Source organism: Megascapheus bottae, chromosome 1, assembly GCF_031878675.1.
Source record: "Megascapheus bottae isolate mThoBot1 chromosome 1, mThoBot2.hap1, whole genome shotgun sequence".
NCBI classification, from domain to species: Eukaryota; Metazoa; Chordata; class Mammalia; order Rodentia; family Geomyidae; genus Megascapheus; species Megascapheus bottae.
This window is the reverse complement of record NC_143509.1, coordinates 23,513,064-23,531,349: the sequence shown is the minus strand read 5'-3', so window position 1 is coordinate 23,531,349 and position 18,286 is coordinate 23,513,064. Positions and strand designations below refer to the sequence as shown.

Sequence of the window (18,286 nt, the reverse complement as noted above, 5' to 3'; positions counted from 1 at the left end):
GTCCTATGGCGGGGGGGGGAGGAACCTGCGGTAGCCGTGGCAACGCCGTGGCCCCGCCCATCCCCAGCACTCGGTGCAGTTTCCATGGCAGCCCCGTGACACTCCCCCCCCTCTCCAGCGTCCCAAGGCGGAGGGGAGGGGGGGAGAGGGGGGCCGAGGAACTTGGGTCGCCCCGGGTCGGACGGCGCGGGTGCGGTCGCCATGGCAGCACGATCGCGGTCGCCGTTGCGGTCCGGCAGTGTGAAGCCGGCATGCGGAAAAGCGGGAAGAAAAAGGAGGGCAAGTCCCGGTCTGCGGCCCTCACCCAGGCCCTCCTCGGCGCCTCGCTCTCCACGGGTAAGGAGGACTCCTGCCGGAGGACACCCGCGAGGCGCCGGCCGCTCCGCCCGGTCCAGGCTTTGGGGAGAATTTGGGACGAAGCCGGGCGGGGTCGGCCTGGAGCGGGGTCGACGGTGTGCGCGCCCGCCGTGTCCATCTCAGGGCCTGAGGAGAGGGAGGACACGGGGTCCTCAGTTGTGCTTCTTTAGGAGTTTTGATAAATGCATATTTTCTTTTGGACACTGAACTTTGCAGAATCGATTTTAATTTGCTTATTTTTATACCCTACGGGTCTCAGAATCTGGGCGCCAGCCCTTAGTTATTTTGCTCCATCAAGGCTGGCTCTCACTTGAGCCACAGCTCCACTATGAGACTCATGGGCTTTCCTGCCTAGGCTAACTTAGAACCATGACACTCAGATTTCAGCCTCCTCCCGAGTAGCTAGGATTGTAGGCATGGGCCACATGTGCTCAGCTAACTTATTTTTTAAAGTTAGTATATTAAAATGTAAATTTATTTCCTTTCACCCTCAACCTGCAAACTCTCTAATTCACCTAGGATAGAATCCACTCAGCAAAGGACTTTTCTGAGATGGTGACATTTAAGACAAGCCCGTTTCTAAAAATCCAGAACTCAGGTCATAGACATTTAAAGAGACATACACAAAAAGTAGAGAACACAGACTGGGGACCATGCTTCTTAGAAAAGTTAACAGTATAGCCGGGTGTGGTGGCTCATGCCTATAATCCTAAATACTCAGGAGGCTGAGATCTGAGGATCACAGTTGAAAGCCATTGTGAGCACTAAAAACCATGAGACTCTCATCTCCAATTAATCACTAGAAAAGGAGAAGAGGGACTGTGGCTCAAGGGGTAGGGTAGTAGCCTTGAGCTGAAGAGCTCTGGGGCAGCGCCCAGGCTCAGAGTTGAAGCCCCATGACCTTCCCCAAAAGAAAGAAAGAACGAAAGAAAGAAAAAAGAAAAATAACACCATAACTTTCCACCCCAGAAAACTTGGGCCCTATAGGAAATGGTTGAGAACACTAGCACTGTTAAAAGGAAATGCAAGCACAACAAAGAAAGGAGATCTCAACTCCTGCATTGTCTCTCATTTTTAAGAACTATCCAGAAAAAAAAGTCAGCTTTAGGAAAATGAAATGGAGATTGGTGCAGAGCTTTAATGAGACAGACCTCAGATGCCTGGGGTGGTACACAGGGTACCAAGTCTACAGGATTAGGCAATTTTTCAGATCCTTTCGGACTTAGATTATTGGGTAAAATTGCTTTTATTTGGAGCTAGTTTAAGAAAGCTTGAGTTGGGGCCGGGAGTTTGGCCTAGTGGTTGAGTGCTTGCCTAGCATGCACAAAAACCTGGGTTCAATTCCTTGGTACCACATACATAGAAAAAAGCTGGAAATAGTGCTGTGGCTCAAGGGGTAGAGCTCTAACCTTGAAAAAGCCCAAAGGCAGCACTCAGGCCGTGAGTTAAGCCCCAGGTCTGGCAAAAAAAAAAAAAAAAAAAAAAAAAAACCCTCCATGATCTTACACAAAATATTTTAAATTTATTTCACATTTAATGATCTGCATATCATTTTCCTTAGCGACTAAGCTTTGCACGTAATAGTGGCTACCTTTTCTTCCGTATCCTTCAGTGCTGCCTGGAGCCAGGCAGGGTTGGCTCACCTTTGTGGGTGTGACCCTCATGTTCAGAGTAGCATTTTGATTATCCCATTTTTTTTTTTTGTCAGTCCTGGGCTTGAGCTCAGGGCCTGAGCACTGTCCTTGGACTTTCTCAAGGCTAGAGCTCTACCACTTGAGCCTCAGCACCACTTCGGGCTTTTTTCTATGTATGTGGTACTGAGGAATTGAACCCGGGTCTTCATGCATGCTAGGCAAATACTTTACCACTAGGCTACCAGCCCTCTTCCCCCCTTATTTTTCTCTTCTTTTTCTCACCATCTTCACACACACACACACACATCTCTTTAATAGCAGTGTTGTAGTGGTTGATATCAAACTTCAATACTTGGTGTATTATGATGAATGCGTTTATTTTTTGAAACCTTCAGGATCTGCATCTGGTCTCAAGGAACAGTATTATAATCTGTGTATGGAAAGATTACAGAAGGTCAATCCTTTCATAGGGTACATTCTCCAACAAGTGGATGAAGAAATGAAGGAGGGGTAAGGAAGGCAAATTCTTGATGACTATCTCTGAAAATACTGACAAGTCAGTGATTTTAGAGACATGAAAATGGGTTGGTAATAGACGTGTGTGTGTGTGTGTGTGTGTGTGTGTGTGTGTGTGTGTGTGTGTGTGTGCTGGTACTTGGATTTGAACTCAGGGCCTGGGTGCTATTCCTTAACTCTTTCCACTTAAAGTTGGCACTCTACCACTTGAGCCACACCTCTCCTTTTAACTTTTTGGAGGTTAATTGAAGGTCAAGGGTCTCACAGACTTGCTAGGGTTGGATTTGAACTATGATCCTCAGATCTTAGTTTCCTGAGCAGCTGGAGTTATAGGCATGAGACACCAGTGCCCAGCTTGGACATTTCCGTGGTTAGATGGGTCTTCTAGGTGATGAAGAGCCCTAAACAGGCACCTTAAGTCTTTTAACACCTCTGAGCTGGGTGAACTTAGCCAGTTCATCAGTGTCTGGTGTTTTTATGTACATAGTGGGGATTCTTTGTGTGTATGTGTCTCTAAAAGAGAATATTAAGTCTAGAGTGTCTAGTTAATTTTTGCTTTGTTTTCTTTTGTTTTTGGTTGATCATAGGGCTTGAACTCTGGACCTGGGCACCGTCCCTGAGCTCTTCAGCTCGTCTAGCACTCTACCACTTGAGCTACGGCACCACTTCCAGTTTCTGGTGGTTAATTGGAGATAAGAGTCTCACGGACCTTTGTGCCCTGATTGACTTTGATCCGTGATTTTCAGATCTCAGTCTCCAGAGTAGCTAGGATTACAGGTGTGAGCCACGAGCACCCACCTATCCAGTAGTTTTTATCTGGTGGAAATGCATAAAGTACTTGTAAGTCTACTCCATACTTGGGTCCAGTAAATGCTATTTGTACATGAAGAAAATAATCCTTCCTCACTGGATTTCTTTGAATCTTAACATCTTTGTTTTCGTTTACTTATTTGCTATATTTCATGTATGATGATAGAACGAGAAGTGGAATCACATTAAACATTGCTGGTAACAACCACTTAGTGCAAGTACAGAGAATCACAGGTGCTGATTTTTGCGTCCTTTCCAAAATCCTGAAGAATCATTCATGTATTACTGGTATGTTTGATTAAGAATTACTACTTCTTCCCCCGCTTTCTGTTGTCTTGCATCCCTGAGTTCTCTGCAAAAAGCATCATTTCCTGTGCTTCGTGTCCTCCAGGCGTGGATGCTAGATATAACTCACTCGGCAGTCCTGGTGCATACTATGCTGCAAAACTGCTGCAGGTATGATTTTCCTACAATGCATTCTTTTCTTTTCCTTTTTTTGGGGGGGGCCAGTTCTGGGGACTGAACTCGGGACCTGGTCACTGTCCTTGGACACTTTTTGTCCAAGACTAGTGCTCTGCTACTTGAGTCACAGAACCACTTCCTGCTTTTTTTGTGTATGTGGTACTGAGGAATCGAACCCAGGGCTTTCTGCATGCTAAGCGAGCACTCTACCCCTAGCCCAAACTCTCAGCCTCCTATAATACATTCGTATTTCCAGTTACAGGAAATGTACACTATGCACAGGGTTGAGGGGCGGGAACTCTGGACTCTATTTCTAACACTTGAAATAAATAGAATCCCACAGAGGGTTGGGCTCAGCAGAGCTGGCCCCGAGAGCCACTCAGTCATCTTTTTCACATTAGTATATCCTGGTGACACTCGTAAACCAAGGACCACACTTAGAACTTGGTAGAACTGAAGATTGTGTTTTCCTTTCACTTGTATTACAGTTGCATTGTTTAAATGAGAATGCTCTTTTTCCTTCAGGTCAGTTGCTTTTGCTGGAATTCCATTTTCCTGTGTTATAAAAACTATCTGTGGAGGTCAATGTCAACACACAAATACATAAAACATGTGTAATTGTTGGATTTCCAAAAATGCCTGTGTAATAGCTTTGTTTCTCTCATTACAGAAACAACCATCTCTTGTTTACTTAAACCTTATGTTTAATGATATTCAGTCTGATGGAGGAGAATTGATTGCTAAAGCCCTACAAGTAAGTATGTATATGCCTCTAACTATTTCTTTTGGAATTTTAATTTCTTGCTTGTTGCTTTAAAAAAAAAAACAACAACAATTTTTTTTGTTGACACTAGGGCTTGAACTCAGGGCCTGGATGCTGTTCTTTAGCTTTTTCCTCTCAGTGCTGGTGCCACTGGAGCCACAGCTCCACTTCCAGTTTTTTGATAGTTAACGTAAGAGTCTCCTGAACTTTTCCTATGTAGGCTGACTTCTAACTAGAGCCTTTAGACCTCAGCCTCTTTAGTAACCAGGATTAAAGGTATGTGACACCAAGGTGAAAAAGTCAGTTTAACAAAATGTGAACATTTTTTTCTGCAATACTTGCAATTATTTTCTTTTGTTCTATATCTTTATACTCATCCTATGCTATTCTGATTAGAGTTTAAAATCAAGAATATCAGGGCCGAGGGGGCCACTAGTTTGGCCTAGTGGTTGAATGCTTGCATAGCATGCATGAAGACCCAGGTTTGATTCCTCAGTACCACATAAATAGAAAAGGCCAGAAGTGGCGCTATGGATCAAGTGGCAGAGTGCTAGCCTTGAGCAAAAAATGTCCAAGGACAGTGCTCAGACCCTTAGTTCAAGCCCAGGATTGGCAAATAATAATATACATATATATACATATATATATACATATATATATGTATATATATGAGGGCTGGGAGTGTGGCCTAGTGATAGAATGCTTGCCTAGCATGCACATTTGATACCACATACACAGAAAAAGCTGGAAATGGTAGAGAGCCAGCCTTGAGAAAAAGTGATTAAAAAACCTGCCCAGGTCCTGAGTTCAAGCCCCAGGACTGGAAAAAAGAAAGGGAGAGAGAGAGAGAGAGGCAGGGGGAGAGGGAGAAAGGGAGAAAGAGAGAGAAAAGAAAAAGAAAAAGTTGCTGAGCATTTGGCCTAGTGGTAGAGTGCTTGCCTAGCATGCGCAAAGACCTGGGTTCAATTCCTCAGTACCCTTAGTTCAAGCCCAGGACTGCCAAAACAAAAAGTGTTTGCATTATATTTATCCTTATATTTGTTCATAAACATTTGTTCATAAAACATTTCTAATTTTGTTTGAGAGACTTGCCAAGAAAGTAGAATAGAAACAGAATTAAGTCTTGCCAATGTCTGGGGGAGTATGCATGTGTGTGTGTGTGTGTGTGTGTGTGTGTGTGTGTGTGTATGTATGTGTGGGGGGGTGTTCCCACTTGATGAGTATTCATAAAGCTATGAGTTTGATCCAGAGTGTAGTGAAGAGAGGAGAGAGATAAGAGGAGGGAGAGACAGAGAAAGAGAGGGAAGGAAGGAGGTTAGGAATGGGAATGCTTGCTTGAAGAAGATGAAAAAAGTTTTTTTTGCCTGTTGTGGGGCTTGAACTCAGGGCCTGAGCTCTGTCCTTAGACTTTTCTCAAGGCTAGTACTCTACCACTTGAACCACAGCACCAGCCTTTTTCTATGTATGTGGTACTGAGGAATCGAATCTGGGTCTTCGTGCATGCTAGGCAAGCACTCTACCACTAGACCAAACTCCTGACCCCATGAAAAGTGTTTTTGAACTCGCTGTAAGCAATGGTCACATGACACAGAATGTAATAAATGCTACTGAACTGTTACACTTTAAAGGGTTACATGTTATATGAATTTCATCGTAATTATTTTAGAAAATAGACTTACAGATTTTCCAGTGGAAGGAAAGTTGATTAAAATGTGCATTTGTCACTGGTTATGCTTGGATGACTGTTTCCTGGTCATTCTTTTTGTTTTATCTATAGTTCAGTGTTACTGAACTATATTCTGTTCTGCCTCCAGTGAAAAAATCTGAATCTGCAAACAGTATTGTTGCCTTCTAACTCATTTAATGTAGAAAATTCTGTAGATTAAGATGTGAATTGCCAGCTGCCTGTGGTTCATGCCTGTAATCCTTAGCTACTCAGGAAGCTAAGATGTGAGGATTGTGGTCCAGAGCCAGCCTGGGCAGGAAAGCTTGGGAGACTTTATCTCCAGTAAACTACTCAGACAAAACCAGAAGTAGCACTGTGGCTCAAGTGGTAGAGCACTAGCCTTGAGCAAATGAAGCTCAGAGACATTTCCCAGAGTTCAAGCCCCAGGACTAGAAGCATAAATAAATAAAAGATACAAATATTTTTTATTCCTTTTCAGAAAAATAAAACTCTAAAATACCTGCGAATGACCGGAAACAAGATTGAGAATAAAGGTGGAATGTGTTTTGCTACAATGCTTCAAATTAATTCATCCTTAGAGAAATTAGACGTGGGTGACTGTGATCTTGTGAGTAAATTTGTAATATGAGAAAATCACATAGCCATTGGGCTATTTACACACACACACACACACACACACACACACACACACACACACACACACACACACACCCCGTTGTAGGAAATCAGCATAGAGAACTAACTGTTCAAGGGACAAGCTAGAAGCTGGAGTCCTGGCCTAAAGGTTAGACCTCTTTCCTGCTAAATGTGAGGCCCTGAGTTCAAGTCCCAGTACTACCTGCAGAGAAAGGCAAAGCAAATCAAACACACACACACACACACATACACACACACAAATCTATGTCTGAAATTTTTTTTCATTTCAGTAGTACAGACTCTTAATAAAATCAGATTATAGTAAATACCATACAAAAATATGCTGCATCATAAAAATATTTCTAATTTATACATAGTTTATCTCATCTTGTATAGCTTTGTTTTTTTATTTTTTTATTTTTTATTTTTTTTGCCAGTCCTGGGCTTGAGTTCAGGGCCTGAGCACTGTCCTTGGACTTTCTCAAGGCTAGAGCTCTACCACTTGAGCCTCAGCACCATTTCTGGCTTTTTTTTTCTATGTATGTGGTACTGAGGAATCAAACCCGGGTCTTCATGCATGCTAGGCAAGCACTCTACCACTAGGCCAAACTCCCAGTCACTGTTTTTTTATTTTTAAGAAAGAGGTTTAAAACTAAAATCGTAAAAATAGCCCTGAGCCTACATTTAGTCTGATAATGAGAAATGTTTACATATCTTGAAAGAGATACATGGATGCCAGAGCCAGCCGGCAGCAAGGCCAGATACCTGATTAGGGGGTGAGGATAAGAAAAGAGAAAGAAAAGACAAGTAATAGATGGGGTCGGGAAGGCTACAGCCCATGACTGCAGCGTAAGGCCATAAGCTTGAGACTGCAGCTCCCTCCCGTTCCAGTCTTATATAGTCACTACAGAACAAGAATCTGTCAGGTGTTAACATTGCTAATCAAGTCTCAGCAGAGAGTGATAAAACAATGACACATCATACATGACAGCTCATTTCTTTCTGTGGTTATCTTACTCAGTGATGCAGATCCATGGGCCAGCCTGACCCTACATTCGGCTCCCAACACATGAACACTGAAATGTTTTAAGAAATGAAAAGTTTCACCAAAAAAAAAAAAAAGCCAAAAGTGGAGCTGTGGCTCAAGTGGTAGAATACTAGCCTTGAGTAATAAAGCTCAAGAATAGTACCCATGCCATGAGTTGAAGCCCCAGGCCTGGCATACATGCAGAAAAACCTAAAACACAGGAAGTGCAAAGTCAGTGCCTTAGCAGACATGTTGGCACACTGTTAGCAAACTGGAAATATGCTGAAGTAGAAGTGTTGAGGCTCTCTAGACCAGATCTGGCAAGGTTGTATGGGTCAGTTTCATACTTGAGAAGAGTCGTTTGAAATACAAATCACAAAGGCTTGGAACTTGTATTATATGTGATGTTTCCCTAATGAATTTACTTGTTTTTAGGGAATGCAAAGTGTGATTGCGTTTGCAACAGTCCTAACTCAAAACCAAGCAATTAAAGGAATAAACCTAAACCGACCTATAATATACAGTGAACAGGTATGTGTTCAAAGTAACAATATTAATGTATAACCTGACTGAAGTAACATCCTACAGAAGTCTGAGACATGAATCCCTTGCATATTTAGACAGTTCAGTACAAGTTAGAAATGAAACATTTGAAAATTGTAAGAACTCTTTCTCAAATGTTCATGTTTTGAGTCAGGTTTTCTATATAACTATGGCTGGCCTCATGATCTTCCTACCTAAACCTCGTTTTGGAATTAAGGTGTGTACCACCATGTCTTGTTTCTTAATTCCTTTTTTTCCCCCCCAGTCCTGGGGCTTGAACTTAGGGCATAGGCACTATCCCTGAGCTTCTTTTGCTCAAGGCTAGCACATTACCACCTGAGCCACAGCACCACTTGCCTCTTTTTCTGGGAATGTGATACTGAGGAATTGAACCCAGGGCTTCATACATACTAGGCAAACACTCTACCATCACGCCTCATTCTCAGCCCCATTGTGAGTTAATTCTTGATAAGACTTTGATGTTGCTTATTTAAGCAGCAAGCACATATCCTTTCTCATGAAACTGAAGTTCTGAATGAGTACACATGTTCATGCTTAATATTTGTAAACTTACTGGATTCTGTGAGGGAAACACCATTTCCCTACTTTACAGATGTAAATTGGGACTTGGCTAGATGAAGTTATAGGAGTGAGTTGAAGGTAAAGCTGATATCTGAGCTGGGCAGGTTTGTCTGCTTATCCTGGTGCACATGCTATTATTGCTATGGCTGTGGGGTTTCATCTAAGTTCTGGCGCTCCTGAAGGCACGTCCTCACAATAAGAGCACATGGCTGTCCACATTCATCGGCTTTTTTTAGTGACTAGAAAACCTGCCACAATGCTGGGCATGGTGACTTATACCTCTAATTCTAGCTACTCAGTAGGCTGAAATCTGAGGATTGCAGTTCAAGGGCAGCCCAGTCTTGAGACTTTTAATCTCCAGTTAACCACCAGGAAACCAGAAGTGGTGCTGTGGCTTAAGGGGTAGGGCAGTAGACTTGAGCTGAAGAGTTTAGGGACAGTGCCCAGGCCCAGAGTTCAAGTCCCACAAGTAGAAGGAGGAGGAGGAGGAGGAGGAAGAGGAGAAGCGCGGGGGAAGAAAAAAAGGAAGGAAGAAGAAAACACAACAGGCACTCGAGAGGATTTCCTACCAGAAACTACACTGGAGCATTTTATTTTGCTAAAAAAGTACTAGTAACATCTACTTTTTGCTTAGAATTAACTAGATTCTATTTTTTTTTTAATTTTTGCCAGTCCTGGAGCTTAAACTCAGGGCCTGGGCACTGTCCTTGAGCTTTCTCAAGACTAGTGCTCTACCACTTGAGCCACAGCACCACTTCGGGCTTTTTATTTCTGTGTATGTAGTACCAAAGATCTGAACCCAGGGCTTTGTGTATGCTAGGCAAGCAGTCTACTGGCCCCTAGTTTCTAAAGTTTTAAATTGTTTTTGGTGTACAGGAAAAAAAAAATCAGAGATTTGGGAAGATAGGAGGAAGTAAGAGCCGGGCACAGTGGTTCACTCCTGTAATCCTAGCTACTCAGGAGACTGAGATCTGAGGATTAAGATTCAAAGCCAGCCTGGGCACTAAAGAACTAATAATTAATCACTAGAAAACTGGAAGTAAGGTTGTAGCTCAAGGGGGCAGAAGCCTTAAACTGAAGAGCTCGGGGACAGCCCCCTGACCTATGACCCCCCCCCCAAAAAAGAGAAAGTCAGATACAGCAGAAGGTTTAATGGGTATATTTAAAAACAAATCAGGAAAATAAATGTCTCTGTTTCATCTTGGAATCCCCCCCCTTCCCAAAGGCCGCAGCTGAAGGACCTGACAGTGAGGAGAGGCTGGTTGGTTTCATGTACTGTGAAAGATGCAACCAACTGTTCTGATGTCTTTTTGAAATAACCAAGGTTTTTTGTTTTTGTTTTTGTTTTGGTGGTTAACTGGAAATGAGAGTCTCACAGACTTTCATGCGCTGGCTGGCTTTGAACCGTGATCCTCAGATCTCTGTCTCCTGAGTAGTTTCCTAGGATTGCAGGTGTGAAGCATCAGCACCCAGCAAGTCATTTCATTTTGCAAGTATCTGCCGCATATCTTTGGTGCGTGGCATGGTGGCACATGCGTATACTCTTAGCACCTGGGAGACGGAGGCAGGAGGAGTTCCAGGTCATCCTAGACTACATAACAAGCTCTCTTCTAAAAACTGAAAAAGCGAATCTAAATCCCAGCATGTATTCGGGGTAGACATGTAGTGCTTCCAAACTGTAACTTAAAGCCACATTGTGTGTTTTTAGGAAGAGTCTACTGTCCACATAGGACACATGTTGAAAGAAAACCACTGCCTTATGGAGCTGCACTTGTGTAAGCACGGAATGCAAAACGATGGCCTACAGCAGCTGTGCGAGGCCTTGTACCTGAACAGCACCCTGCGCTACCTCGACGTCAGCTGGTAAACGGTCATTTGCACACTAGAAATATGGGGATTCGGAGGTGACGATCATTTATAGAAATGTCATAGAACATGGGATGCTTTTGTTAGACATTATTTTCATGATGGATGATGAAACCATCATGAAACCTTTTATCCTAAGCTTGTCTATTAATTTAGTTCATACAGTAGTCTATCTCCTCAAAGGGTGGCCAGCAAGAATAGAGTATTTTATGGTAAATTTTCATCAACTTTGTTGGAAGTTGAAGTTACTGAAATTGAAAGTACTATTGTAGGTTTTCAAGTATCTGATTGTTGCTATAAACAAAAGACCACTACCCTATTTTACAATATTACTAAATATTTTCCTTCTCCAGCAATAAGATAACTCAAGATGGAATGCTATATCTGGCTGCTGTGCTGAAAAGCAATGCTACCCTGGAAGTAATTGATCTTTCTTTTAACAGAATAGAAAGTGCAGGAGCAAAGCATCTCAGCAAAACACTTGCTTCACACAACAGGAGTCTTAAAGCGTCAGTATGCTTTTATATTTAATCAAAATAATCAAAATCTTATACTTTTAGAATATGAACCTCAGTCTCTTACAATAATGAAATGTGAAAATCCATTCTCTAAACTATATGTATACAAAACCTTTGGTTGCTTTTCAAGTATAATATCTTTTAAAACTTAGAATCAGGGTCAGGAGTTTGGCCTAGTGGTAGAATGCTTGCCTAGCATGCATGAAGACCCAGGTTCAATTCCTCAGTACCACATACGTAGGGAAAAAAAAAAGCCAGAAGTGGTGCTAAGGCTCAAGTGGTAGAGCTCTAGCCTTGAGAAAGTCCAAGGGCAGTGCTTGGGCCCTGGGCTTAAGACCAGGACTGGCAAAACAAACAGACAAACAAAAAACTTAGATTCAAAGGCAGGCTCGCTGCTGTAATCCTAGCTACTGGAGGCTGAGATCTGAGGATCCACCCCGGGCACTAAAAAGTCAGAAAACCTGAAGTGGAGCTGTGGCTCAGGGGATAGGGTGGTACGTAGCCTTGAGCTGAAGAGCTCAGGAGCAAAACCCAGGTCCAGAGTACCAAGTCCCATGTCTGACAAAAACAACAAAACAAAACAAGCCCTTAGAATCAAGTCAGTGGGTTACACCTATAATCATAGCTACTTAGGAGGTTGAAATCTAGAGAATCTTGGGTTCAAAACTAGCTCTAGCAGAAAAGTTCAAAGAACTCCATCTCTAAAATAACCAGCAAAAAGTAAGACAAGGGAAGTGGCTCAAATAATAGAACACCAGCTGAGTTCAAGCCCTTGTTCTGCCAAAACAAGGGGAAAAAATGGACTAGTTCTAAGTTTCTTGTTAGAATTCATGAAAAATTTCTTATTGTTTATTTATGCAGAATTCGAACAGAAAATCGATAAGCATTCAACATGGCAAAGGCACTGTAATTTCCTAAGCATTTACAAAACAACTTAAAATGAAAAACTTGTCTATTTTCAACAGATAGGTGGTTCTCCTAGATAAATGAAGCATTTAGTGATAAAACTAAATTTCTTGGGCTTTAGGAATTAGATGGTCAGTATTGCGATGATCACATTAAAACGTTTAGAACAATACTAAGAATTACATAAGAAAGGAATGGTATAAAGGTTGGTGTTGTTTTGTGAAACTGATTTCCAATGTTACTATCTTTGGTTTTTCTATAGACTGTCAGTAGTCAGCAACAAGATAGACGGAGAAGGACTTATTGCACTTTCAGACTCAATGAAAACAAATCCTATATTAAGTAATATTTATATTTGGGGAAACACTTTCGACGAGGCTACATGTGTGGTAAGTTTTGTGCAATAAAAGCTTTTCCAGGGATGTCTTTATAACTTCAGACATTTACAGGGACTTTAGAAACTGTTGCAGAATATTAGAAAACATCACAGTTTAACATAAATCCTAAAAAATTAGCTACGAGAAAGTTTTATTGTTGAAATAGTAAAATATTACATGCTATATACTGGTGTTAAAGTTCACTGAATCACACAATTCCAGTTCTTCTAAAGAAAAATGAACTAAAACACACACACACACACACACAGACACACACACACACACAAAGCCTGACACTGGTGGCTCACACCTGTAATCCTAGCTACTCAGGAGGCTGAGATATAAGGATCACAGTTCAAAGTTAGCCTGGTCAGAAAAGTCCATGAGAATCTTAATCACAGAAAATTGGAGGTGGCATTATGGTTCAAAGTGGTAGTATGCTAGCTTTGAGCAAATGAGCTCAGGGATAACAGTCCCTGAGTTCAAGCCCCACCGCTACTGCCAACAAAAAACTACTGATATGATGTAACAAAATCTCCAAATGTTTTCTCAGGATTGTGTGAAGTCAGGAACTAGAGACATAGTACAAACTATAAAATAAACATTTGGTATATTGCTCATATAAATTCCGAAATTCACTGATAGTACAAAACAAACAAAAGCACAGTGCAGGGGCCGGGAGTTTGGTCTAGTGGTAGAGTGCTTGCCTAGTATGCACAAAGACCGGGTTTGATTCATCAATACCACACACATAGAAAAAAGCTGGAAGTGGTGCTGAGGCTCAAGTGGTAGAGCTGTAGCCTTGAGAAAGTCCAAGGACAGGGCTCAGGCCCTGAGCTCAAGCCCAGGACTGGCAAAAAAGAAAAAAAAAAAAACACAAAAAACCAAAAACCACAGTGCAGCTTTCATTTAGAAAGAAGAAAAAATGTGCTAAGATACTCAGAATTTGCCAAGGGACTTACCCAAATCCTACTGCGACCAGGATAATAAAGCATATACTACTGTCTAGGACACAATTTTAGAACGTCCATATGCTTTAGTAGTTGTACATTCTACAGAAGCTATATCATTTGACATTGACACTAATGGTAATGTCAAGCTAAACCGAAAGCACACTAAATTCTTGAATTTTTCAGTGTTTCCATTCCTGCCTTATTTCACAGAATGGCAAGCTGGCCATGACAGCGCCATGCTTGTTCAGTATCCTTAGACACCTTAGACACAGAGGATCTATCGTTCTAAAGTGAAGAATCACTAATAGGCCAACATGCCATGGGATTTTCTTAGCCTAAATTTGTAGACTTGTTTCAAGGGGTTCAGAAACTCGATATATGTCTGAACATGGGGCTCTGACTTTTTTTTTTAAGGAATGAATTCCTGCTTATCCATCAGGTATTTTTATCCCAGGCTAGCCTTTTGCCTCAGCCTCTGCATTTCTGGGATTACAGCACATGCTACCAAACCAGGTTCTATCATATCTTTGAGAGCATAGGAATAAACTTGCTCATTTTGTCTACAACTTCTCTTAAGAGCACTTGTGGAACTTGAGAATTTTCACTATCAGACTTATCAATCCATAAAGTCAGTGGTACAAAGAATCAACTCCAAGAGCCAACAAATGACAAAACATGCCTTAGAAGTGGGCAGGGAATGTGGCTTAGAGATAAGAGTTTTTGCCTAGCAGGCACAGAACCCTGAGTTCCATTCCTCAGTACCACATACATAGAAAAAGCCAGATGTGGCACTGTGGTTCAAATGGTAGAGCTCTAGCCTTGAACACAGAGAGGCTCAGGGACAGTACCCAGGCCCTGAGTCAAGCCCTAGGATCACCAAAAAAAAAAAGAAAAAAACAGAAGTAAGTTTTGCAGCTGGACACTGGTTAGTCATGCCTATAATCCTAGCTACTCAGGAACCTAAGGCCTGAGGATTCTAGTTAGAAGCTGTGAGACTCTTGTCTCCCATTAACAAAAAAAAAAAGGTGGGGGGCGGGGGCCGGGAGAGGTGGGAGTTTGTCCTAGTGGGAGAATGCTTGCCTAGCATGCATGAAGACCTGGGCTCAATTCCTTTGGTACCACATATATAGAAAAAGCCAGAAGTGGTGCTGTGGCTCAAGTGATAGAGTGTTTACCTTGAGAAAGCCCAAGGAGGAGTCCTCTGGCCCTGAGTTCAAGCCCTGGGACTGGGAGAAAAGAAAAACCTGGAAGTGGAACTGTAGTTTAAGTGGTTTGCTCCCTAGCTTTGAGCAACACACACATAGACATACATACACACAAATACATAAAACCTCTGGGACAGTGGGACAGCACCTAGGCCTCCAGTTGAAGCACCAGGACCAAAACAAAAGAAAACAAAAAAACCAAGAAAACCAATAGCATAGCTAAATGAGAATATTTCATTTGTTTAAGTACTATCAATGGAAAATTGTATTCTTAATCACATAGTTCTTCCTAAACCTCCTAGGCGTACTCAGAGTTAATTGAAGAGGGCCGTCTACAGGCAGACAACACAGATGTTGAGCCATTCGTGGTGGATGAGCATGTGTATCTTGCAGAATCGCCCAATGGCCTGAAGAAGCATTACTACTGGACTCCCACTTACGGACATGCTTATGGCCCTACCACTAATGCAGGATTTGCTCTTGTTCCAGTAGGTGAACACCTATGAAAAATAAATTCTAAAATACTTTGCATGCATTTGTCTTACTACTTTTATAGAGACTATCATTTTTTTTTTTTTTTTTTTTTGCCAGTCCTGGGCTTGAGCTCAGGGACTGAGCTCTGTCCTTGGGATTTCTCAAGGCTAGAGCTCTACCACTTGAGCCTCAGCACCACTTCCGGCTTTTTCCTATGTATGTGGTACTGAGGAATCGAACCTGATGATATGTCAGTGAAGACATATCCTATACATGTGGACACCACTGAGAGACAAAAGGTAGAAGTGACGGTATGTTCACTAAAGACTAAGCATTCCCTTAATATATTATCAATTGTATTTTTAATAGCCATTTTTAGCTACAACTAGAAATTTTTCCAGCTTACCAGAATAACACACTTAAAACACACCTTTCTCTGAGGGTGATGCATTACTACATGTGACTTACACACACACACACACACACACATGTATGTGTGTATGAAAGTAGAATGAAACTGGGACCGGGAGTTTGGCCTAGTGGTTAAAGTGCTTGCCTAGCATGCACGAAGACCCGGGTTCGATTCCTCGGTACCACATACATAGAAAAAAAGCCGGAAGTGGTGCTGAGGCTCAAGTGGTAGAGCTCTAGCCTTGAGAAAATCCAAGGACAGTGCTCAGGCCCTGAGCTCAAGCCCAGGACTGGCAAAAAAAAAAAAAAAAAAAAGTAGAATGAAACTAAAAACTGGCTACTTAAGACTCCATGTTCTGTAGAAATTTCCACCAGAGCCGGGCTCTGTAATCCTAGCTGCTCAGGAGGCTGAGATCTGAGAACTGTGGTTCAAAGGCAGCCCAGGCATAAAATCCTTGAGACTCATCTACAATTAACCACCAGAAAACCAGAAGTGGCGCAATGGCTTAAGGGGGAAGCCTTGAGCTGAAGAGCTCAGGGACAACATCCAGGCCCAGAGATCAAGCCCCACAACGGACAAAAAAAAGAAAAGAAAAAAAAATTCTACCGGGCAGCTCATGTTTATAACCCTAGCCACTCAGGAGGTGGAGATGAGGAGTAACAGGTTTCAAGGACAACCCAAAAAGTTGGTGTGACCCCATCTAAACAAGTGAAAACTGAACATGGTAGTTTATACTGGTTATCATAGCCACTTGGAAAGCATAAATAGGATTTCAGTCCAAGCTGGTCCAAACTTAAATAACAGACTTTATTTGATGGGTCTGTAGTTTGGCCTAGTGGTATGGTGCTTGCCTAGTATGCATGTAGATCAGGGTTTCATTCCTAGGCAGCACATACATAGAAAAAGTCAGAAGTGGTGCTGTGGCTCAAGTGGTAGAGCTCTAGCCTTGCGAAAGCCCAAGGACAGTGCTCAGGCCTTGAGTTCAAGCCCCAGGACTGGCAAAAAAAAAAAAAGGGTTGTCGTTGATCAAAATGCATTGTATAAACAGAAACCCCTTTGAGCAACTATTGGAAGACATAAAAATCTAATGCAAATACAAAAGGAAGTTCATATAGAAATTCCTCCGGAAAATATTCAGCATTCTAAAAAGACTTACAGAAATTCTATTTAAATAATGAAAAATATTTTGCAGAACATGGCTTTGTAAAAATGCTCACTATGGTACTAGAATGATCAAGTACAAGTAAAATATCTGAATATTATGATTAGTAACATCATTATGGGAAGAATAAAAGACACTTCAATCTCTAGGCTTCCTTTTTATATAATTCTGGAAGAGCATATAGTAAGAAATATAACTGAAGCTATATGAATTTAAATTTACCTCAGCAGAGGTGATTTAAAAAGGGGTGTTATATCTCTAAGACGTAGTCTTAAGATATATAAACTACATAGACATAAAAATATATGATTGGATATAGACTCTATAGACATGTTATATAGATTGATGTATCTATGACATACAAACCTCAGCTTAATTTTAATTACATTCTAAAATTTATGATCCAGTGATTGTATATAGAGAATCCCTTCTTGAATACTTGTTTGTTAAACATGACATTTGAAATATGATGTAAAAATCAATGTTAAGAGCTTTAAAAAAAAAAAAAAAAAAAGGTGGTTGGGGGTGGGAGCGTGGCCTAGTGGTAGACCGCTTATCTAGCAGGCACAAAAGCCTGGGTTTGATTCCTTGGTACCACATACACAGAAAAAGCCAGAAGTGGTACTGTGGCTCAAGTGGCAGAGCGCTAGCCTTGAGAAAGCTCAAGGACAGTGCCCAGGCCCTGAGTTCAAGCCCTAGGGGTGGGGAAAAAAAGAGTACTATTAATCTTAGCTAATCCAGGTCTACCAAACAATACTAAAAACAGTATTTTGGAAATAATTTATGCAAAGTTAAAGCTTGTTATAGGAAATTGAGAATGCTAGCCCTCACACAATATATCACTATAGATGTTTTGAGACGTTATGACGACAGGCTGGCCTTAAATGCTCATCCTCCAGCTTTAACCTCCCATGTACTGGGATTATGTAGCAGTATTTTTAAAAAAAATGACTAAAGATGTCTGGATTAAGATTTAACTTTCCATTTTGACAGATTTTTTTTTTTTTGGTTAGTTGTGGGCCAGAGCACTGTCCCTAAGCCTAACACTTGAGACACAGTATCACTTCTGGTTTTTTGAATAGTTTATTGAAGAGTTTCACTGGGACTTTTCTGCCTAGGTCAGCTTTGAACCACTAGCTTCAGATCTTAGCATCTTGAGTAGCTAGAATTACAGGTGTGAGCCACTCATGCCTCGCTCCTTTTGATAAGACCTTTGTCAGTCCTTGACTTTTTTCTTTAAAGAATTTAACATTGATTTTTTTACATCATATTTAAAATGACCTGTTTAACAAACAGGTATTCAAGAAGGGAAACTCTATATACAATCACTGGCACTTAGATTTTAGAACATAATGAAAATTAGGCTGAGGGTTTTGTATGTCATAGGTATATATTA

General features: G+C 41.5%; 1 protein-coding gene across 2 annotated transcripts; it reads left to right on the top strand.

Annotated features, from left to right (window-relative positions):
* The first annotated feature begins 164 nt into the window (after positions 1-164).
* Lrrc34 (leucine rich repeat containing 34) lies at positions 165-15,356 on the top strand. 2 transcript variants are annotated; one of them, XM_090344109.1, is made up of 11 exons: positions 167-336; positions 2,387-2,501; positions 3,484-3,605; positions 3,709-3,773; positions 4,450-4,533; positions 6,708-6,836; positions 8,328-8,423; positions 10,726-10,880; positions 11,237-11,392; positions 12,570-12,696; positions 15,145-15,356. In XM_090344109.1, exons 1-11 carry the CDS (start codon positions 252-254, stop codon positions 15,346-15,348), a joined length of 1,338 nt encoding a protein of 445 aa, XP_090200235.1. In that variant the 5' UTR covers positions 167-251; the 3' UTR covers positions 15,349-15,356. The 2 variants fall into 2 exon arrangements, with proteins under 2 accessions (XP_090200273.1, XP_090200235.1); XM_090344147.1 differs by lacking the exon at positions 8,328-8,423 and having other exon boundaries at positions 165-336.
* The last annotated feature ends 2,930 nt before the right edge of the window (positions 15,357-18,286 follow it).

Bases quoted from the DNA above. Each gene is read 5' to 3' on its own strand.
- Lrrc34 (XM_090344109.1), top strand. From the start codon at position 252: ATGCGGAAAAGCGGGAAGAAAAAGGAGGGCAAGTCCCGGTCTGCGGCC. The intron at 337-2,386 runs GTAAGGAGGACT...TGAAACCTTCAG, and splicing joins CGGCGCCTCGCTCTCCACGG to GATCTGCATCTGGTCTCAAG. The intron at 8,424-10,725 runs GTATGTGTTCAA...GTGTGTTTTTAG, and splicing joins CTATAATATACAGTGAACAG to GAAGAGTCTACTGTCCACAT.